We start from the raw sequence: 23,808 nt of genomic DNA, 5'->3' as shown, positions 1-23,808 counted from the left end.
CATTCTTTGTTTGGAATTGCCTTCTACTTTTAATCTATTTCTAAAATTCTCTCTAAACCCTCATGCACAAAACTGCGATGTTATCCCCTTGTATAATTTAGAAAATCAGAGGTTCTTACAACCCCCTCTCAGATTTGATAATTTGCTATAGTGGCTCTCAGAACTCAGGGAAACAGTATATAGTACTTACTATTATCAGTTTACCAAAAGGATATCATAGAGGACACAAATGAACAGCCAGATGAGGAAGTATGTAGGGCAAGGTCTAGAAGGTTTCTAAGGGCAGGTACTTCTGTCCCTGTGGAGTTTTAGGGTACGTACACCAGCATCCTGGCATGTGGATGTATTCACTAACCTGGGAGCTCTCTGAACCCCACTGTTTAGAGTTTTAATGTAACTCTATTACATAGATATGATCGGTTAAATCTTTGGCCATTGGTGATTAGCTCAATCTCCAGCCTCATTTCTTCCATGGGGGTGTGGGTTACATCTGAAAGTTCCAACCCTCTAATCACAGGGTTGGTTCCTCTGGCAACCAGCCCCCATTTGGGGGCCACTAAGAGTCAACTCATTAGTATAAACTTAAGTTAATTTGAAAGGGACTTACAATGAATAACAATGCTTCTCCAACTGATTACTCTAGAAATTCTAAGGGTTTTAGCAGTTCTGTGCAAGGAACCGGGGACAAAGACCAAATATGTATTTCTTATTATATCAGAATATCACACTTGCCCCAAATCATCTATAATACATGGAAGATTTGAATCTAGTTATCTGACTATACCACTAAATTAGTGTTTTCATATAACTCACATTTGGCCTTGTTCAACTGTTCAAATGGAACTATATAGTCATGGTTCCCTCCTTTTTTTGTTGTTGTTTTTGTTTTTTTGGGTTTTTTTTGAGACAAAGTCTTGCTCTGTCGCCCAGGCTGGTGTGCAGTGGCATGATCTTGGCTCACTGCAACCTCCGCCTCCTGGGTTCAAGCAGTTCCCCTGCCTCAGCCTCCCAAATAGCTGGAATTACAGTTTCCCTCCTTTTCAATGCCCAAATAGTTAATAATAGAAAAACGTTGTTGTATGCCTAGTATGTGCAAAGTGCTTTGTTAAGCAGTCAGTATGCATTATCTCATTTGAACCTCAAAAAACTCCCTAAAAGAGTAGGTATTTTTATAGTCCCTATTCATAGATGAGGAGATTGAGGTTCAATTAGGTTGAGTAATTTGTCCAGTCTTTTTCAAGTAAACTTTTTATGAAAGGATAATGTACACAAAGTACATAAATTGTATAGCTTGATGTATGGCTTGGTGAATTTGCATAAAGGGGCATATCTGTGTAATTTTTACCCTGCTCAAGAAACAGAACATTATTACCATCGCAGAAACCCACTTCTGTCCTGTCCCAGACACTTCACCTCCAAATAGTGACTACTAAACTGACTTTTAATACTATAGATTAGGTTTACCCAATTTTGATGTTTAAACAAAATTACACATCTTTTATGTCTTTTTTTGCTCAACGTTTTATTTGTGAGAGTCAAACATATTGTTTTCTATAGTTATAGTTCTTTCATTCTCCCTGGTATATAATATTTCATTTTATGAATTACTAAAATTTATCCATTTTACTGTTGGTTTTTATTTTGGATTGTTTCTAGCTTTTGGCAATTTTGAATAGTGCTGCCATGTATGTTCTTATACATGTCTTTTGACTAAAACATGTCCACATTTCTGTTGGGTATATATCTAGGAGTAGAATTGCTAGATATGTATACGTTCAGTTTTAGTTAATATTGTCCAACAGTTTTCAAAAGTGATTTTACCAATTTATACTCTCACCCTCAGATCCTTCAATTCCTCAACAATACTTAGTATCTTTTTCATTTTAGCCATTCTGGTGGGTATGTAGTGCTATTTCACTGTGGCCTTAATTTGCATTTCCCTGATGACTAATGAAGTTGAGCATCTTTTTACATGTTAAATAGATATTTGGATATTCTTTTTTTGTGAAGTGAGCGTTCAAGTCTTTTGCCTGTATTCAGCTGGTTTGTCTGCCCTTGTTTCTTTTTTCTCATACCATTTACACTTGGTTTTACTGGACAGCCTTATTCGTTTTGATACGGCTCCAATGAGTGGAGGAACACCAGGGCTCTTGTCTCACACCGAATTAGGTAAGACGACATGGACACACGTGGAGTGGTTTTAAGTAGCGGAGAGTTTAATAGGCAAGAAAGAAGAGAGAAGAAAGAAGGAAGAAGCTCCCCTGTGCAAAGACAGAGGGAGGGGGGCTCCAAAGCTGAGAGGAGACCTCAAGTGCGGCAGAAACCAGCCAGGTATATGAAGAGGCTGGAAGAGGCAGTGTCTTATTTGCATAGGGCTCAGGGAATTGGTTTGACCAGGCATGTCATTCATGTAGCCCATGGAAAAAACTGGCCCTCCCACCCTAGCCTTTTAATATGCAAATGCAGAGTGCCATGAGGTTCTATACAATTGGGGAAATGGGGGGCAGCCATGTTGCCAGGCACATGTGGGGGCAAAGGCAAGAGAACAAGGGTAGGAATCACCATGTTGGGCGGACCCAGTTTCTAATGGCTGGCATTTGTGTATCAAAGGTTTCCAGCCCAGCTCTAAGAGCCGGGCTTTCCTGCTAGACAAGAAATGTTTCTGAAGTTGCTTCGAAAGAGACAAAAACTTTCCAAGGACCCCTTTTCCTCTCTATCTGCCTAAAATAATTTCTTAACTCCTACCACGTTTTTTTCAATCTATCCATCCTTTTCTTAACAGATTACATTGACTTTCTCCATCCCTGTTCCCTTTTTCTGAAGAAAGAACTTTTGACTATTCTAGCATTTTATTTCGGCATTTACATATCTCTCTTAATTCCAAATAGTATACATACACTGTTGCTTTTTTATTCATCCATTTTAGACCTTTTTATTGATTTCCTATTATGGCAGATGAGGATTCACAGCTATCACATAAAACCATTCAAACTTCCTCACTATAGTTTTTGGTGATTGGTTGGTTGGTTTTTATCAGTATTCAATGTTTGTATTATTATGCCATGCTGAGTATGGTTGAATATCATTTTTCCTTCCTTTTTTTTTGAAGTTTTTAATTGCCCTTTTTTCCTGTTTGTTTAGTTTTCTTCTTATTACTTATTCTTCTCAGACCTTATTGTAATATTGCATTATATTTTTACTCAAGGTCGATAATATCAGGTAACCTATCAGATCTAGTGTCTTTTTTTTTTTTTTTTTTTTTTTTTGAGAGGGAGTCTTGCTCTGTCGCCCAGCTGGAATGCAGGGCTCACTGCATTCTCCACCTCCTGAATTCAAGCTATTCCCCTGCCTCAGCCTCCAGAGGATGGTCTCAATCTCCTGACCTCGTGATTGCCCGCCTCAGATCTAGTGTTATTTTGCTTTCTTTTCTTTTTTCTTGGAAACATTCCTCATGGAGCCCTCCTATTCTTACCTTTAGGCCTATTTCCTGAATAGCTATCATTTTAGGAGTTTATTTTGCTGTCATTCTTGGAATTCCTTTTGCGTTTTTCATAGGTTGTATTCCTGGTTGCGTGGATCTTCCTCTCTTTTTTTACTTCCTTGCTTTGTTCAAGCATATCCTCCAGTAGTTAGTTTTTTTTTTTTTTTTTTTAAAGAGACAAGGTCTAGGCCAGGCATAATGGTTCACACCCATAATCCTAGCAGTTTGGAAAGTGGAGGCAGGAGAATTGCCTGAGGCCAGAATTTAAGACCAGCATGGGCAATAGAGTGAGACCCTACCAAAAAAAATATAAACAAATTAAAAATTAGCAGCTGGGCGCAGTGGCTCCCACCTGTAATCCCAGCACTTTGGGAGGCCAAGGCAGGCGGATCACGAGGTCAACAGATGGAGACCATCCTGGCCAACATGGTGAAACCCCATCTCTACTAAAAATACAAAAATTAGTTGGGCATGGTGGTGAGCACCTGTAGTCCCAGCTACTTGGGAGGCTGAGGCAGGAGAATTGCTTGAACCCGGGAGGCAGAGGTTACAGTGAGCCGAGATTGCACCACTGCACTCCAGCCTGGAGACTGAGCGAGTCTCCATCTCAAAAAAAAAAAAAAAAAAAAAAAAAAAAAATTAGCTGGGTGTGGTGGTGCATGTCTGTCATCATGGCTACTTGGGAGGATTGCTTGAGCCCAGGAGTTAAAGGTCACAATGAGCTATGATCACACCACTGTACTCCAGCCTGGGCAACAAAGCAAGACCCTGTCTCTTAGAAAAAAAAGAGAGAGAGGAGGGGTATTGCTTGCTCCTTTGTCCAGGCTGAACCTGAACTCCTGGACTCAAATGACCCCCCTGCCTTAGCCTCCTGAGTAGCTAGGATGACAGGCATGCACCACGGCTCCTGGCTTCCTTCAGTAGTTTTTAAAGATGGCACATAGGCAAAAAAGCATGGTATGACAGCCTTCAGCGTGCCAGTCTCTTTAACCATACTGCTGCAATCAGGACTGGTGGATAGTTATCAACCTCCTATTCTTATTCATTGTCATGTTGAAATACTACTTGCTTCTCTCCAGTATTGGAGCACCTGTTTTTTTAAATACTGTATGCTTTTTGTTTTCTTGGTTTACTTTCTATTATGAACTGAGTGTGTCTCCCCAAAGTTATTTTATGTTGAAGCCTTCTATCTGAGTGTACTGTATTTGGACATAGGACCTGTGAGGAAAGTGATAAAGATTAAATGAGGTAATAAGGGTGGGGCCTTAATTTAATAGGGCCGTTGCCCTTATAAAGAAGGGGAGAGACTCCAGTGCTCTCTCTTCCCTATGTGAGGACACAGTGAGAAGATGGCCATCTGTAAGCCAAGAAAGAGCCCTCATCAGGAACTGAATTGGCCAGTACCTTGATCTTGGACTTCACAACCTCCAGAACTATGTGAATATAAATTTGTGTTGTTTAACTCACACCGTCTATAATATTTTGTTAAGGCAGCCTGAGCAGACTAAGACATTCCCCCATTTTGAAGGAGGATATCTTCTTGTCAGACGCGTGTGAACCAGAGCAACTCTATCTTAAATAGGAACTGGGTACAGTGAGGCTGAAACTTACCGGGCTGCATTCCCAGATGGTTAAGGCATTCTAATCACAGGGTGAGACAGGAGGTCAGCACAAAATACAGGTCATAAAGACCTTCCTGATAAAATAGGTTGCAGTAAAGGCTGGCCAAAACGTGCCAAAACCAAAATGGTGACGAGAGTGACCTCTGGTCGTCCTCACTGCTACACTCCCCCCAGCACCATGACAGTTTACAAATGCCATGACAACGTACCCTATATGGTCTACAAAGGGGAGGCATGAATAATCTACCCCTTGTTTAGCATATCATCAAGAAATAACCATAAAAATGGGCAACCAGCAGCCCTTGGGGCTGCTCTGTCTATGGAGTAGCCATTCTTTTATTCCTTTACTTTCTTCATAAACTTGCTTTCATTTTGCACTGCGGACTCGCCCTGAATTCTTTATTGCATGAGATCCAAGAACCCTTCTTGGGGGTCTGGATCAGGACCCTCTCCTGTAATACTCTGGTAGGATATTTTTCCTGATTAGCAGTTCATGGCAGGCAAAATTTTTGAGGTGTTGATTATCTAAAATACTTTTATTCTCACACTTGGTTGTTAGTTTGGCTAAGTGAATAATAATCTAGGTTAGAAATACTTTTCTGTCAGAATGTTGAACTCATTGCTCCATTGTCTTCCAAATTCCTGTGTTGCTTTTGAGAAGTCCAGATCTATTCTTATTCCTGATGTTTTATACATAACTGTTTTTTTTCTTACTGATATGTTTTCATGGTCATCTGTTTTCATCAATTTTGCTGGACACTCGGGTTTCGATCTAGAAACTCACATCATTTAGTACTGAGAAATTTCACAAATGATTTCCTCGTTTCTGTTTCTTCTTATCTATTATTTTTATCTTGACACTCCTAGATTGGTTTCTCAGTTTACCTTTTTGTTTTCCATCTTTTTGTCTTTTTGATCTATTTTCTTAATTTTATCTTTTAATTATGTTACTGCATTTTTTTCACTTCTGCTATTATGTTTTTAATATACAAAAGATCTTTTTTAGCTCTGTGAGTGTTGCTTTTTATTAAAAAAATCTTATTTTTGTTTCCTGGATGCCATTTTTTCCTGTATCTGTCTCTTTGAGGATAACAGTGTTTTGTTTTTTCCCTGTATTGTGTCTCCTTCAAGTTGCCTTTTTCTGTGTCTCTTTTTTTTTTTTTATCTCTATATTCTTCTGCTAGAAGCTTTCTTTTGGTTCTGGTAATTCTTGTTGGTCTGCTTCAGATTAAGAATGAGAGATGAGAAAGCTTACTGGAGGATCTAAGTGTGAAGATGGACCTTGCCCATTTTAAGGGCTTTACTATAAGGTGACCTGGACCTGCTGTTTGTCGGGGAACCCTTTTGTTAGTATCTTTAGTTCTTTTCTCTTGGGATGGTCTGATTCCCAGAGTGTTCTTCTAAATTGCCTGTCTGGAATGTAAAAGTCTAATTTTGAGAGTCAAATGGGAGTTGAAGAGAACTTTGGGGGAAGCTCATGTCTTATATGTTTAGAGTAGCCTTTTCTCAACTGTGACAATTACTCTTTTGTCCACCATTTATTTTACCCTCCCAGGAGAGCAAACCTCCATTCTTTTACCTGGGTTGGGAACGGACATTTATCTATATAATGGGTGAGAGGATCTTGGTACTCTACCTCTTAAACAGATTTTATACTACCCCTCTTCTCCATTGAGAGCTACCTAGTACTGGCCTATCCCTGAACCTTTCAAGGATTCTGTGGTTTAAATTAGGTTGGTTCTTAGCTTTTCTCATTCTTAACCTAGGATTCTGTTACTCAGGCCTGCTAAGTCAGTTACCACTTGAACATGTTTCTTCTAGCTTTTAAACATTTATTTACTTTTTCTTTATTTCCATTCTCACTACTTTTGTGGGTCCATGTCTCTGTCTCTCTGTATATAAATTTATCTTTACTGTAGTTTAAATGGGGTTTTGAAAGGAAGTGAAATTGTATATGTTCAATCTACTGTTTTAACCTAGTAGCTGCCATGTATTTCTTAAAATGAAATTTGAATAAGGCATTATGGAGCTCTTGGAGCAATTCCAGTTTTTTTTGTAGGCCAGAGTTAGAGATCTTGGCCTTAGACAGATGGATCTAGCATTTGGCTTGACTTTGTCTGACTAGATGTGACCCAAACTGAATTTCTCAGCTTCTTCCTCAAACTTGTTCTTCTTTCAGAATTTCTAATCTCAGTAAATGAAACCTCTGTTCACCTTTTGACAAAAATGCAAATCAGTGGTGTCATTCCTCTGTTTAAAATTCTTCAGATGCTTCCCATTGTTCATAGGATAAAAATCAACCTCCTTAACCTGGTTTATAGGGCTCTGCATGATCTTGCCCCAAACTTTTCACTAGCCTCCTATCTCTGTACTACTTTCTTGCTCTCCAAAACTGCTTCAGCCACAGGGCCCCCCTTTTCAGATTGTTGAAGTAGGACCACCATCTTCCTCAAGGGCTTTTACATCTGTGGTTCGTTTGTCTGAAATGCTAATACATTTCCCTTCACCACCTACCATTCTTCCAGCTGTAATAATGCCCAAGCCTAAGTCTATTGCTTGTTGAATATTCTCACAGCACCCTATACTGCTTTTTTGTAGTGTTTTTCAGAATTATTTTAAATTAGTTATATACTGATTGTACAGTATTTGACCCCATTAAGTTGATGTTCTATGAGTCCAGTCACTAGATCCGTCTTGTTCATTGTTATATCCCCAGGCTTGACTACAGTGCTTTACTTAGAATAAACAAATACTCATTGAACTTAAAAATAAAAGAGTAGCTTTATTGATATGCTAGAAAAAAATCCCAGACTATACATCAGAATAACTGAATTCTAAGATAGCTATACTGGGTGTGTCACTTTGAGCAAGTAATTGTATAATTCTCAGCCTTATTTTATTTATGAATTAAGGAAGTATGATTTATTGATCTCTAAGATACCTTTTAACTCTACATTAAAGGACCCCCCTTTCCCTTTCTATTCATTTCTTTTCCAGTTGGCTTCCATTTTTATTTATTTTCCTACTTGATACTCATAAATCATTTCTTCCTTATGTTCATTCTTTTTATTCTCTGTAATATGAATATATTCCTTGATATTTGAACTCTCACTTTAGTTCAAGATGGGCTTGAACTATATTTTCTTTTCTCAATTAAAATCCAAATATTTGGCCAGGCATGGTTGCTTAGCCTGTAATCCTAGCAGTTTGGGAGAACAAGACAGGCAGATCACTTGAGGTCAAGAGTTCGAGACCAGCCTGGCCAACATGGTTAAACCCCATCTCTACTAAAAATGCAAAAATCAGCTGGGTGTGCTGGCACATGCCTGTAGTCCCAGCTGCTCGGGAGGCTGAGGCAGGAGAATCACTTGACAGGAGGCAGAGGTTGCAGTGAGTGAGCTGAGATCGTGCCATTGCACTGCAGCCTGGGTGACAGAATGAGACTCCACCTTAAAAAAAAAAAAAATCCCAATATTTGCTCTAACGACTTGGAATTTTTTTAACCTTAAATTGACTATCCAGATTAAAATATTACTAAAAGAACCCTGCATGTGTATTGTGGCCAAAAACATAAGTGCCACACAAATGTGGTTGGAGAATATAGAATTATTGTCCTGTATCAGCTATGTTCCCAATAGGATTGTGTTTCATGATTATGTTAAGGGTTTTATGCAATCTTAATATCTTCTAAGATAATGGAAAAGGCTGCAAAAAGTAGGTATGCCTAGGAAATTAGAAAAATTCTTACTTTGAAGAAAAGATATGTGATAAAGGCTAATGAGGCAAAAACCATAAACTTGGCCATGCATATGTCCTCTTGTACTGTGTGTATGACTTTTATAAAGAAAATTATGATAATGGTGTTAGTTTTAGAAAGCCTTGTAATTTGTTTAATTGTATTAAGTCTTATTTGCATTCATTATATATCTTTAACAAATTATTGTTTATTTACCTTACAGTACAGGTTTGTAGTGTCTAAGGGAATGTAACTTGTGTCTGATGTATATACTACGTATAAACATACCCACTAACAGGTTCACCAAATATTAAACAATTTTGTATTGGCATTTTTAATTTAGAACTTTCTGATGGATTACATATAGGGGTTTAAGAATACTTAATATTTGGGGAAATTAATTTGGAGTTTTAGATGGGTTTGAACTAAATTTTCTTTTTCCATTTAAAAAATGTTGGAATATAGGCTCCTGTTACATGAAAATTTGCCATCCAATGCGTTTTCAGGAATGGATTAGATTTGGATAAGAGGGATGTTTTTCTATTTGTGTTGGCCGTATTAAAGAGAAAAACTAAATGCTGCTGCTTACTGCTTTATAGCCTTGTATTGTAGGTGTTTGTTTCCTACCACTCACTTGAGGTCAGTGGTTTTTCATAAAAAGAAAGGGTTTTCACTGCTGATATGAGTCAGCTAAGTTGTGCTCATCGAATTGGGTTATCTAATTCCTAGTGAGTGACGGATAAGATTCTTTAGAGATGCTTGTATTATCACCTTAATAGTTTTCACTGTAAGCTCAGCGATTTGTGATTCAGATGGGTCTCAATTCAGAAAAGATGCATATGTAGCTCTGGATTCTATTGCACTTGATGCTATAAATAGAGGTAGAGCTATTAAAGATTTTTAATGCTGCCATACTCTTGACAACTTTTATTTCTAATGTAGCCTGCCTTCTTCTGCTTTCTTAGTTAGAGAGGTGATATCACAGCATTGGTTGTGTAACCAATTGCTAAAAAATCAGACACTAATTTCTCAATAGTGAAATCAGTGTCTGAGTTCACTCTTTTTCACCCTCTCCAGTAAGAATTACATTCCTTGAAAAGCTCTAATTCTTTTCCCACACCAGCTGCCCCTAAAGGAAAGTGATGCGATCCAATTCAAAAAGAGGCAAGCATGAGGATATATTAATATAGGGAGAGATACTAAATATAACAAAAGGAATGTGCATTAAATGCTGTTTGAGATTAAGTCTTAGTGTAGTTCATTTTTCTGTCAGTAACAGAAACGAGACATGAAAATGATCTTGAGTTTTTATCACTTAGTAATATAATACTATGGTCATATTTTAAGTGCCATGCTAGTTTTTCTTATGCTTTTCTCTTTCTTTTCTTTTTGAGACAGGGTCTTGCCCTGTCATCCAGGCTGGAATACAGTAACACAAATCACAGCTCACCACAGCATCGACCTCCCAGGCTCAAGCAATCCTCCTGCCACAGCCTCCTGAGTAGTTGGGACTAAAGGTGCAAGCCACCACACCTGGCTGATTTTTGTACTCTTTTTGTAGAGCCAGGGGTCCCACTTTGTTGCCCAGGCTGGTCTTGAACTCTGGAGCTCAAAGGATCCTCCTGCTGCTGCCTCCCAAAGTGCTAGGATTACAGGCATGAGCCACTGTGCTTGGCTACACTTTTCTTAAGTTAGCACAATATTTATTTAAGAAAAATTTGTAGATAGGCTTTTATTTCCTTCAAAGGATTAGTATTTAAGTGACTTATTTTATTTTGAATATTTTATATTTTTCTGTTTAAGAGGTTTAGTATGAACTGTAGATTATGACTGATCTATTGGGATTGAAGAACAGGCTGTGATGGACTGCCATTTGTCATCTTACTGCTGGCACCATTCATAAGACACCATTCAGTTAACTAGGCCATATAGTTGCTTAAGCAAACTTGGCTCAATGTGGAAATTAAGGGACTTACCTCTTTTAAGAGACTGGGTTGTGCTGTGTTGCCCTGGTTTGAGTGCAGTGGCTATTGAGAGCACAGTCATGCACCCTACAGCTTCGATCTTCTGAGCTCAAGTGATCTCAGCTCCCGAGTAGCTGGGACTATAGAGGCGTGCCCTGATATCCCAGCAGGACTTATTTCTTCGAATGCATATTTAAGAAGTGGAAGAAAACTATATGATCTGCTTTGCTTGCATTTCATGGCACATGTGATCGGGGCAGTGCAAACTGTTGTAGTGATGTGGAAGGGAGAAGCAAGGTAGAACTATCATAGGAATTGTTCCCCATCCTTGCCATCTTCTTAAAATAAGTAATGGCACCAAACTAAAATGAGCTCTTCTATAAAGAGAAGTGTTACCTTTATCAAATATCAAGTTGTCTGCCATAAATAAGTCATGCCTTCAAGGAATTTATTACTTTTTTACCAGATAACTCATTCTGACCTGTGATAGAGCAGAGTTAGAACATTCATGCTGAACTGTGGTGCAGCTGAGACTGAGAGGGAAGCAGCAGCAGAACTCTGCAAATGTTAGACTAAAGGAAATTACTCACCAGAGAGAAGTATCACATGTTACCTCTTTCCTGCTCTCTCCCTCTCTTAACAAGGGTGATAATGAGCATAATGAATTTACTAACTAGACACCAGTGATCACGTAGGTCGGAAATTAAGCCTCTGTAGTTGACAAGGAAACTAAAGTGGTTAGCTGAGGTTAAAAGACACAATATAAATTTATTTCAGCAAATAATTGTGGTCTCATAGTAAATTTATGGTAATGTAAGGATTAAGACTTGTATTTCCATGAAGGCAACCGTTTCTGACCTAATGACTGTATATCTTAAACATATTGAATGATTATTTAGTATCCATATTACTCATCAAGGTATGAGGGTGGCCATATTTAAATCCACTGAGGCCATTTATTTGTATGAACTATAATATAATTTGCCAGCCCAAATGTTCATTGTGTGTCAGGACAAAGCAAAGTTCACATGTACTGTGTGTTGGGTGGTTATCAGTCTAAGAAAATTTTTGTTTGTTGTTCTGGAAATGTTATTTTCTGACATTTTGACAAAATATAGAGGGTGGGAAGGTAATGAAGGGTTAAAATAAGTAAAATTAAACTTTAAGTGACCTGACTGGATTTTCCTTTCCTTTTGTACTTTAAGAATGAAAGAGAGTGACTTAGTTGATGGCGACTGCACTAGGTCTTAAGCAGACAGCATTGATACATTTATAAAATAATTTGAACATAAATCTGCAGTATATTGTGGACTACTCCTCAACCGCATTATAATTTTTTTTTTTTTTTTGAGACAAGGTCTCATTCTGTTGCCCAGGCAGAGTACAGTGGTGTGATCATGGCCCACTGCAGCCTTGATCTCCTGGGCTCAAGTGATCCTCCTGCCTTAGCCTCCCAAAGTGCTGGGATTACAGGCATGAGCCACTGTGCCCAGCCTGTTACAGTAATTGACATTGTTAAGAATCATCTCCACATAGCAACTCTAACATTATTTCTTCTATTGTATCAGAAATTGTCTATAGAAGATAGCCATGTGTATGCCATATTTTTAAACCTGCATGTCAGGGGCAAGGATTTTATTGTTTATTAAAAAAATAACTGCCTTTTAAAAAATAACTTGTTGGCTGGGCACGGTGGCTCACGCCTGTAATCCCAGCACTTTGGGAGGCCGAGGCTGGTGGATCACAAGGTCAGGGGATTTAGATCATCCTGGCTAACATGGTGAAATCCCATCTCTACTAAAAATACAAAAAATTAGCCAGGTGTGGTAGCGGTCACCTGTAGTCCCAGCTACTCGGGAGGCTGAGGCAGGAGAATGGCATGAACCTGCGAGGTGGAGCTTGCCGTGAGCTGAGATCGCACCACTGCACTCCAGCCTGGGTGACAGAGTGAGACTCCCTCTCAAAAAAAAAAAAAAAAAAAAACTTGTTAATTGGCCTATTAATATGATATTAAACATAAATGCCTGTTAAAACTGTTGTGAACATGTTGATGAAAAGAAAAATGCAATCATCCCACCTCAGCCTCCCAAGTAGCTGGGACTACAGGCATGCACCACCATGCCTGGCTGATTTTTGTATTTTTTGTAGAGATGAGGTCTCACTGTGTTGACCAGGCTAGCCTCAAACTCCTGAGTTCAAGTGATCCACCCACCTTGGCCTCCCAAAGTGCTGGGATTATAGGCGTGAGCCACCATTCCTGGCCAGATGTTTTTGCTTCTGTAATAAAGTGATCACTTTAATTCTTAGCTTTTATGAAGTAATACTTTTTGACTTTGGGTTCAAAGCCAAAACAAATCTGGTCATTGAAATTTCAGAGTTTCGAAGAATTTGCCATTTCTAAGACAGGTTAGCTGTGGTGTGGAAATAAAAACGTATGTATAGATACAGAAAAATATAGATCTATCCTTCCACAACAGTTCAGACTTCTGCAGTTTACACCAATAATCTGTTGGGAATGTGTTCCTCTTTTAGTGTATTAAGACCTTCCCTATTTAGATAGATTTCCCAAAACTATGCTATTGTTATTTCTTTTTTTAGGTTGGCACTAAGATAGATGAAAGGCCCCTGAGACTGACTGAAACATTAGAGTTTGTATTAACTGGGAAGATTCTCTCTATAGAATCCCTTTATAAAGCTTTCTCTGGAAGGCAGTAAATATTAATAGTGTTACAGTCTCACCAATGCAACACAGTGTAGTAGTCTGTTATTGTGAGGCATCACCCAGAGTTGTTTGTCTCATGACCAAGAGAATTAAGGAGCATGGTCACAAAGGGTGAGGTTGGAGCAAAAGTTTAATAAGCAAAAGAATGAAAGCTGTCTGCCGCAGAGAGGGGGCCCAGAAGAGGGTTGCCATTTTTACAGTTCATTGCAAAGGCTTTTATAAGAAACTGATGAGGACTGGGCATCTCATTTACGTAAGGTGTGATTTCTGGTACCTCCACCCCATCCTGCTAGTGCACATGTGGGCCCTTAGCTTGAGTTACTCCATAATGCTTTGTTCCCCTTACTGCACATGTGTTAGAGGATGGAATTTTCCATTGTGGCCATGTCTGGGCAGGTCATCTCTATAACCTGTCTTATCTGTGTGGCTGTGAGCATGTCTTAGGCAAGCTTCCCTGTGCAAGTTCCCTTATCTGTGCCTACAGCCTGAAAAATCAGGCTTTTGTTTGAAAGGATTCAACTGAAGATCCATCCTAGCTGCCTGCCTGACCAGTTTCTTCCTTTCTCCTCTCTCAATAGGTTCAAGATTTTACCAATTGCATTTAACATGTCAGAATTTTTAAAAACATGAGACTAGTAAATTATGTGATTCAAAAGCAACTCAGATGAACTTCTAAGGAGCTGTAAGATACAAAAATAAAATTTCTCATAGCAATTTTTTCTTACACATTCTTCATATTTTGGCCATAGACTTATTGTCCTTTCTCCCTTATCCCTATTTCTGCTTTCTATCAGATCCCTTTAATTACTATCTTGCTATAAAATTTTTGAGGCACTTTTCTTAAGTATGGAAGAGATAAGTTGCTTATCCTCTAAGAAAAAAGTTGGAGTGTGTCTGTGTATGTGTTCCTATACTGAAATTTCCAGCTCTATCATATCATTCAGTTTGTCATTTTTGTCAAATAATATATCATGCTATGATGCTCCTTTCTCCCATTACACAGAAGGGTTAACACATGAGAGATCTATTATTATTGTTGTTGTCTCCTTGCCAAGTAGTTTCTAAATTTATATTAGCATTTGCAGTTACTTAATTTATATTAGCATTCGAAGGGGCCCAAAGTTTGCTTTTTAGACTTACTGGCAGGCCAAATGACTTAGTATTTTGAGTGCTGTTTTGAAATTATTTGGAAATAATAGATTGCATTGAATACTTCAAATAAGCTTCCCTTTTAGGTTATCTTTCTTCCTTTTTTGAAAACCATCTATATTGGACTTCCTGTTATATATTATAGTTACATAACCTGCTTTATTAACTTTTATCAATTTGTATTTTTATTAGTGACTCTTTTATTCTCTCATCTCTTTTGTGTTATTCATCCACCACTAACAACTAGAAAGTTACCTGTCCTGTTGATTCCTATTTCAAAATCTGGCTCACATGGTCTGTTTGTTACCATTTTCACTATAACTGATCTGTTTCAGACCCTGACCATCCCTAAACCAGGCCATTACATCAGTCTCCCATACATTGTTAAGACCTCTGGTCTTTCCCCCACTTTCTTCATCTTGTTATAAACTAGTATTGCCAGATTTTCTTAGAATACCTCATTGACTTTCTGTTGTCTAAGCAGTGGTTTTTAGCATGTGGTCTGTGGAATGCTAGATCTCCAGGACCCCCCCGATCTGATAGTTTAAAACTATTTTTTATAGTAGAACTATAAGACTAATTATGGTTATTCAGTCTTGATTATATGGCAGACATTTTCTGAAAAAAGGAAGACATAAACCTATCACTTCAGGGAAACAACCAAGAGTATTTATTGCTAATGATAAAATTTAAGACTAAAAGCAAAAACTAGAATGTTAGAAAATTTGCATCTGCAACTTTGAGCTTGGCAGCTTCCCGGTAGTACTTGAAGTCTTTTCTGATGAGATCAAAACTTTTCTGAAGATTGATGAATGTGACTTTTTTGATATTATATAATGAAAGGTGTCAATATTTGGAATATCTGCAAATCTGAATGAACCAATATTTTTTAAGTGATCAGTGCATGATGTTTATAAACTCACATAGATGGGGTGAAAGATGCACTCAAAGGACAAGGTGGACCGGTGGTTTTTGATGTAACAGAATATGAAAAGTTCATTGATGTGGTCTCAGATTACACATTGTACACTAACTTTTGAAAAGCAACTGCTTCTCAGGTTTGGTATAGTATTAACGAAGAATATTCATAGTTATTTGAAAATATTATTAAAACACTCTTTCCTTTTCCAACTACATATTTGTGAGTCCAGATTTTCTTTATGTATATCAACCAGAAAAACACAAAGCAATAGATTGAATGTAGAAACAGATATAAAAACCTTGCTGTCTTCTATTCAGCCAGACTTTAAAGAGATTTGCAAAAATATAAAAGAGTCGCTCTTAATTTTTTTGAAAAGTTACATTTCATTAAAAATGTGTTACCTATGTTAACATGCTATAGGAGTGTTATTGTTAAATGAATTCATATTTTTAAAATTTCTCAGTTTTAATTTCTAACATGATAAATATTGATATAACCCATATAAACCCATATTGATATAACCCATATACTGAAGTCCTCAGTAATTTTAAAGCCTAAAGGAGTCCTGCAATCAAGAAATTGGAGAACTGCTGGTCTACAGAATAATACCCAGTTTTAAAGAAGTATTTACAAAGCGATCCATTGACTTACCTCTGATTCTTTTTAATGTTTCTAAAATTATTTAATTTTTGTAATGAGGCCAGCATTCATTGTCCTTAGTATCCTCATAGGAATGGACAGAGCAAATCCAAAATTGTTTTCAGTTTTGCTATTAAGATTTTTCTGTGTGATTCTAAGTTAGTTATTCTTTTCTCTAGTGAATTTTAGATACTAAAAATAATTGGAAGTCAGAAATTAAAAGTAAGTCACTAGAGCAAAAAATAAGATAGGACTGGCAAGGTGAAATGGGACAAAAATCTGAGCTTGTCCTGGTAAAGCGTATAGTCTCAGTATACAGGCCTTGCTTACGTGCTTTTAAACCTTCATTTAGCCCTAGAAATGAGAACATGATATAACATAATCTATATAAGTTAAATATAGGTTATTTTAAAAAACATCATTTTATTACTTAAAATGCCTTTTAGATAATAGAGAAGTGCTAAAAAGAACAGAAACTATCACTTTTTTTCTTGTTTTTTTTCCCCCTTGGTATACATTCTTTAAAAATGACCAAAAAATGGGTATTAGAAAAAGAAGCTATAAAATCTATAGGATGGCTAATAAATCCCTCTGTTTAGACAGACATAATTTTTTTTTAATATAGAAGTATTGCTCCCTATTTCATTGCTCTCTATTTCTTCTTATCTTTGGCACTAGAGGGGGATGGTTCAGGGTTCCAGAATGTTTTTTTGAAACATTGTCTTGTTTTCACAATACCATGAAGAAATTAGGAAAAGGATTAGGTTGGACAAAGGGAGAATATTAGACAGTGAGGCTTTAAGAGAATTTATTAGGATCTCACAGAAAAGAGAATTTAGATTTTCTTAAATTCAATGTTGATACAGATTTATATTTTGTCAGGAAACCTGGGTTATGCTATTAATCAATATCCTGTATTAAAATTTTTATGGACAGGGTTTATCAGTGTTTTCTTGCTAAAGTTAATTTACAGTAAAGCTTACAGTACGCAGTTTAGGTCACCCATGGCTAACTTATATAATAAAGCTAGTTATTTGAATGACCATAAATTGTCTAATTTTGTCAAAGTTTCTAATTGTTTAGACCGTAAAACTATTCATATTTCCACATAAAGTAGGTGCACCTCTTTCTGTTGAAGTCGTCTTGGTATTTGACTCTAAAAATAGGCCTACATGTGGTAAAATTGTAACCCATATTTTTGTCCAAATCATGTGAAGAAAATTGGTTTTGACATGGCTTTTAAATGTAGGCAAGAATATCCTATATATGTACAAAAGGATTAAGAGTCAGTTTCATTAGAGCTTTTTTGTGATAATTTTGAGATTTTGAAGTCAAAAGAAAACTTTGGAAGAACTGAAGATGCAGTTCTAACATAAAATAATTTAAGATGCTTAGACTACAAGGGGAGGGTTGAGGGTAGGGGAGAGAGGGTGGATTGGAGATGCTGCAGATGTAGCATGTAATGCTGTGCATAGTGCAGAGGAGATACAAACAGAAAATAAGGGAAGAAAAGAAAAACAGTGAACTTCTAAGAATTAATAACATGTCTAACCAAGCCCTAATAACAGTGTTGGTTCTTGGACCTTGAATTATCTTTGGGGGGAGTTGATAAACCCCCAAACATGCAGTGCAGTAAGTTTAGATAGCCTTAGAGAGGACAGGAAGTTAAACCAGAAGAAACAATGAAGACGATATTGAACACATAAAGGGATTTATAAAGAGAGACCTACGTAGTTCTATGAAGAGAGACTTATAGCAACTGACTTGTTGCTAACATTCTACAGAGCTCCAGCTATAATTATGCATATTTGGTTAATTATAATATAAGACACCTAGGAAATTATTTGGCTTTCCTTGAAGTCAAGCCAGTGCCAGTAGTATACCTATCATCCTGTGACAAAAGATAAAAATTCTACAGAAAGCAGTGATAATGAAAAATACTCATATAATAGATATAATGTGCTTTTTTATGATTTACAACTCCCCTGCCCTCATGGGTGTTGGTTTTCTAATCTTTTCAATTTGAGTTTTTACTTTAGCATAATAACTAAGTAGTGATAATGCATGTTAGGTAGTCTCTATAGTATATTCCTGAGAAGAATTAGTTCTTCATGCCTGAAGAACTTTTAATATATATCGAACTGTCATAAAAGCTTTATTTAATGGATCTAATATGTACTTATAAATTAAAATATGTGCCCAGTTCCAGCAGCCCAAATGAGTAAACATTTTATATCAAAAAAATTGAAAATGACAAAGATGTTAGTAACCACTTGGTATTTTATAAGGAAATGAGACAGTTGGGAATTGCTGAGACATTTTGCTTTAATATCGGGTACCTCCACCTTTAAGTAACATCATGGTAATATATTTAGATCTTTTCTTAAGAAAATTATTTTCCATGTTTTTAAGATCTTGCTGGCCTCTAGTGGTAGTACGATGCTCTTGTTTAAACATTTTCAGTTCTTATGAGTGTAAAGCCATTTGGAAGGCCTAGTCTGCTGATGAATTTACTCTCAGAGTTCTGGGTTAACAGTGTTCTCAAAGTGTACATGTAATAACATCATCTTTCTCCTAAAGACTAGGGAAGGTGTCTGAGTCACTCTGCCTCTGTATTTTGAACTATACTGGTTAAGCTCTGAAGCAACCTCTCATTATTATAGTTTGTATACAGTGGTAATTACTATGTAAAGTTTGCACTAACAATTCTTCCCAGAGTGTTTCAGCCCTCTTCTCTGAAGGTTGTAGGGCTATTTTTTCCTTATTCTGTGTATAACAGTTTTCATTTTAAGAGGAAGCTTTAAATTTACCATTGAGATTCATGTTTAGGCTCACCTCTTTATTTGATTTGGCAGAATTTTGCATTTGAAATACTGGTTTACTAAGCAAGATAATGATTTGTCACTTTTGTTTTTCCCTTTTCTCATGCAGATGTGAAAGGGCCACCCACCCACCGTCTGTCTTGTGGTCAGTCACCCTACACCGAGACAACAACATGGGAGCGGAAGTATTGCATCCTCACAGACAGCCAGTTGGTATTGCTCAACAAGGAGAAGGAGGTGAGATGGATATTATTCAGGAAAGTTAGTTTCCTTTTCTGAGTAAATTCCTGAAATTACCTAGTTTTTGTTTGCATTTTGATAAGTTGTATTATAAAAATAAAGGCTTGATGAAGATATAGGTAAGTCTAAAAGGCTGCTAATGTCATAAAGATATGTTATCTTCATGAAGGAGTGGGTTTCACAAGATAGGGCTGGATTTTCACTAAGAAACAATGGAAGAGATACTGAGTTAAACTGAGGAGTTTGGAATGGGAAGGGGTTGGATTATATAGGCCTGGCCCTGAAAATGGTCTTGAGGGGCCATTGGAAATTACATCAGTCTACTTCCTAGCAAAAACAAATGTCATTAATTGGATTAATTAAAAGAGGGTTATTGGAGGGACTATTTGCAGATGTGTGGGCAGCATAAAGGACCTATCTAAGGATGAGGAAGCACCCACGAGCTAGCAATCACAGAAAGCAGTTATCACCCTAGGCTTCCAAGGCAAGGGAAGAGAGCGATGTTTCTGGAACCTAGAGAACTGTAGCTGCATGAGAGAGCTGCTTGACAGTTGCTGTGGTTATGCACAAAAGAACACAGTCTCTATACCAAACAAAAATGGCCAGCAGGGAGGAAGTAAGACAGAATAAACACTCCAACTCTTTTCTTCTGCCTTCTGATTTCTTGCCAGTGTCACCTATTGGCCAAATCTAACTCGAAGGCAGAAAAAGATTGTTTTTTGATGTATTCTGTAGAGGTCAGCTTCCTGAAACATGTAACAAGGTCAAGAAGGGCAGAGAGTAGAATAGATCTGGCGAGGTAGACAGAATGTAACCAGGACAGGCGTCTAGTTCTAGGTGTACTTTCTGTTCTTCTAAATTAAAAAACTCTTAAACTTATCACATGCTATTACTATTTTATTCCTCAAACTGTTATAGTTTACAGATCCTTCCACAGCCATTGCATTTATTTGCTTATTGGTGATTAATCAGGTAATTGATATCATTCTGATTTGGTATGATAAAACTACTGCATAAAGTCATCATAATTCCCAATTTCCACCATATAAAAAAAATAATATAATATTGACAAAGAAGAGGAATAATGAAAGGGACTGAGAAGATATGATTCAATGAAGGAGAAAGATTAATTGCCAAAACTATATAAATAACTAGAAAGATGTAGGGAGAATATCCATTCAGTAAATCACCTTCCAGAAAGGTGAGTTCAAAAGAAGCAAAGAACAGGAAACACATTTCTTAATTCTCATCTGTGGATCCCTACCTCCCCTTTCTCTTCTCTTGCTCCTCCTTCCTTCCCTGCCCCTTCTCTTACCTGTCCCTTCTCTTTCTCAGCATTTTTTAATGTGGTAAAGATAATACCAATAAAACAATTTCAGTTTCTTTTTGTATTTTAATAGGCATTGCTACTTTCAAGAGCCTTGTTAATATGCCTCCATGAAGAACTTGCTCATTCTTTTTCTCTTGCCATTGAAAATATCTTTTACTTTTGTTACCGTCTCCCTACCTATAACCCTTTTCCAGCATTTTAATATTCTTAGATTTAATTTTATTAAAATAACTGAATAAAGGCCAGACTTTTCTAGAACAAGTTGTGTATGTTGCTGTGTTTATATTAAGTAGATAATAAAAATTGGTAAAGTGAATATTAGTATAGAACATTTCTAATTATCCAAACTATTCAAAATCTTCATTTTAACCAAATGTACTGTCAGCAGTCTTTTCTCAGAGCTATTAGTAAGGAGTAATATAAACAAATCGTTTGCCATCTTTTTGCCCTTACCTACATTTTACTCAGTTTAGTACTGTAAGAGATGAAATAGCTTTAAGTATAGATAGCAGAAAGTCAATAAGCATGCCTTTTCCAGAACCAAGGTGCACATTAATCAATTGAGTTATCTGCGCTTGGGCCACCTTTTGTCTCATAAAATAACTGTCCATGATAAATAATTTTCTAAAACAACATCTTATGTCCTTTATCCCTTTTTATACCAGTCATCATGAGTAACCCTAAACACCTAGGGAACCCTCATCCACCACGCTGTGTGTACTCACCCTATGGCTCTGTGTATTGTCTTTTCTGACACTGTCTTCCACTTGTCCTTCCCCACCTCTTGAAACCCTTTCACTGTGTCCACTGCAATTCCAGGTTCATCATCAGCAAAACCAGCTGTTTCTTCCACCTTTTCTCTGAAGGGGTCCCTTAACTTCTTAGTCTTACAAGAACTGAGATCTTCCCTGAGGACACTATCTTCCATAAAGTTTTGTCAGTGGATGGCCGTTTTTCCTCATACCATAATGTCTGTGATAGGTGTCTTCCTCTTTCATGTCTGCTGTCTATTCTCCCGTTTTCCCTAAAATGTCCAAACTTTGAGTCTCACATTATAGTTATCTTTTTTTTTTTTTGGGAGACGGAGTCTCTCTCTTGTTTCTCAGGCTGGAGTGCAATGGTGCCATCTCAGCTCACTGTAACCTCCGCCTCCTGAGTTCAAGCGATTCTCCTGCCTCAGCCTCCCAAGTAGCTGGGATTACAGGCACCTGTCACCATGCCCAGCTAATTTTTTGTATTTTTAGTACAGATGGGGTTTCACAATGTTGGCCAGGCTGGTCTTGAACTCCTGACCTCAGGTGATCCACCTGCCTCAGCCTCCCAAAGTGCTGGGATTATAGGCGTGGGCCACCGCGCCTGGCCTGTAGTCATCTTCTAACCTTCCTCGTTGTTTTTTGTTGATTCTATCCCCTGGGCCATTATTATCTCCAGGACTACTCCAGTTTTAATTTTTTATGATTCTCATCTCCATAGAGAGATTTTCCTTTTGTAACACACTGGCCGTCAGTTCCTTGAACTTTTTCCTCTCTAAGGATCCCACCTTATCGCTACAACTCCTTCATATTCACAGTTGTGTGCATATTACTGTTTGACTAATACCTTCTATCTTTCTAGCTCATTTCTTATTTCAGCAATCCTTCAACCCTTCTGAGACCTAGGACCCATTGATCCTGTCACCTTTTCTGGCTTTTATAAAGCCTCTGATGTCCTCTCTCTCCCCTGAGTTCCATGGTCAGTCATTCTCATCACTCCTTTGCATACTGTTTCCTTGCCCTTCCCTTGCTTCATCATACACACTTGGCAAAGTGATAGCTGAAGTGAATCTTACTCTTTATCTAATCTGCCCTGTATCCATGCAGCTTAATGTATCTGGAGAAAATTACACATACCATGCTGCCTGGTGTTAAACAAATGGCTGCAAACCTCATATCAGCCCATAATGCTCCTTGGCAATCACAAAACATTTTCCCACTTCAGTTACTGTCCCACTCTCCCGGACTAGTGCTTCACATTCTATCTGTGGTAAAGTACCAGTTTCCCCTCCACCCACCTTGTTGTGATCAATAAAATACAATGAAGTGGATTGTTAAGAAAAAAATGAAAAAAAAAAACATAAAAATATAATCCCACTCCTGGCTAGCTACCCAGAGGAAAATAAGTCATTATATAACAAGGATATACATGTTTACAGCACACATGTTTACAGCAGCACAATTCGCAATTGCAAAAATATGGAATCAGCCCAAATGCCCATCAATCAAGGGGTGGATAAAGAAAATATGGTGTATGTGTGTACTGTGGAATACTACTCAGCTGTAAAAAGGAATGAAACAATAGCATTTGAAGCAAACTGGAAGAAACTGGAGACCATTATTCTATGAAGTAACTCAGGAATGGAGTATGTCTTCACTCATAAGTGGGAGCTGAGCTATGAGGATGCAGAGGAATAAGAATGATAACAATGGACTTTGGGCACTCAGGGGAAAGGGTAGGAGAGAAGTGAGGGATAAAAGACTGCATATTGGGTACAGTGCACACTGCTCAGGTAATGAGTGAACCAAAATCTCAGAAATCACCACTAAAAAACTTAGCCATGTAACCAAACACCACCCATTCCCCCAAAAACCTATTGAAATAAATAATAATTAAAAATTTAAAAAATATATAAGACCAAATTTTTATTGGGTTTAACAGACATTAAATCACAATTCAGTTAAGTATGTTCAGCATAATCATAACATAGGAAAAGAAGGAATAGAAGGATAAAAATTGTATATATTCATAGAAAGTAGGCTGTACAAACCCACTGATCACGTCAAGCATGCTGCTTCTCGGTTTCTGTACTATTTTGTTTATTGTGGACTAGTCACAATTTGCAGATAGCACAGGAGCTTAAACTACACTTTGAGTAACACAGTCCAAAATAATTTCTAAGATGATGTTTTTCATACCTTCTCCTATTTCCTCAAACTGCCAATCTCTTCTTTATTATTCCCGCCTAGAGCTGATTACTTTGCTTATTACTTCACCGAGAAAATTGGAAAATTCACGAGAGAACTTCTGCACACTCCATTACTGTATCTACCTGACAGCAACTGTTTCCTTCTATCCTGATTTTACTTTTTTAACTATGATTGAGCTGTCCACTGTGGTCAGCCCTTCTGCTTGTGTTCATTCCATT

At 37.4% G+C, this 23,808-nt stretch overlaps 1 protein-coding gene across 4 annotated transcripts in view; it reads left to right on the top strand.

The window, feature by feature from the left end:
* Positions 1-23,808, top strand: part of RASAL2 (RAS protein activator like 2) — a 383,167-nt gene that overhangs the window by 174,611 nt on the left and 184,748 nt on the right. For all 4 annotated transcript variants that reach the window (XM_054461346.2, XM_054461278.2, XM_054461199.2 and 1 more), the window contains exon 2: positions 19,167-19,294. In XM_054461346.2, the coding sequence (XP_054317321.1) occupies positions 19,167-19,294 (128 nt within the window). The remainder of the gene's footprint in view (positions 1-19,166; positions 19,295-23,808) is intronic.

The sequence above is a fragment of the Pongo pygmaeus genome, chromosome 1 (assembly GCF_028885625.2).
Source record: "Pongo pygmaeus isolate AG05252 chromosome 1, NHGRI_mPonPyg2-v2.0_pri, whole genome shotgun sequence".
Lineage (NCBI taxonomy): Eukaryota > Metazoa > Chordata > Mammalia > Primates > Hominidae > Pongo > Pongo pygmaeus.
Note: the sequence above shows the minus strand (reverse complement) of the source record. Positions and strands in the feature narration are given on the sequence as shown.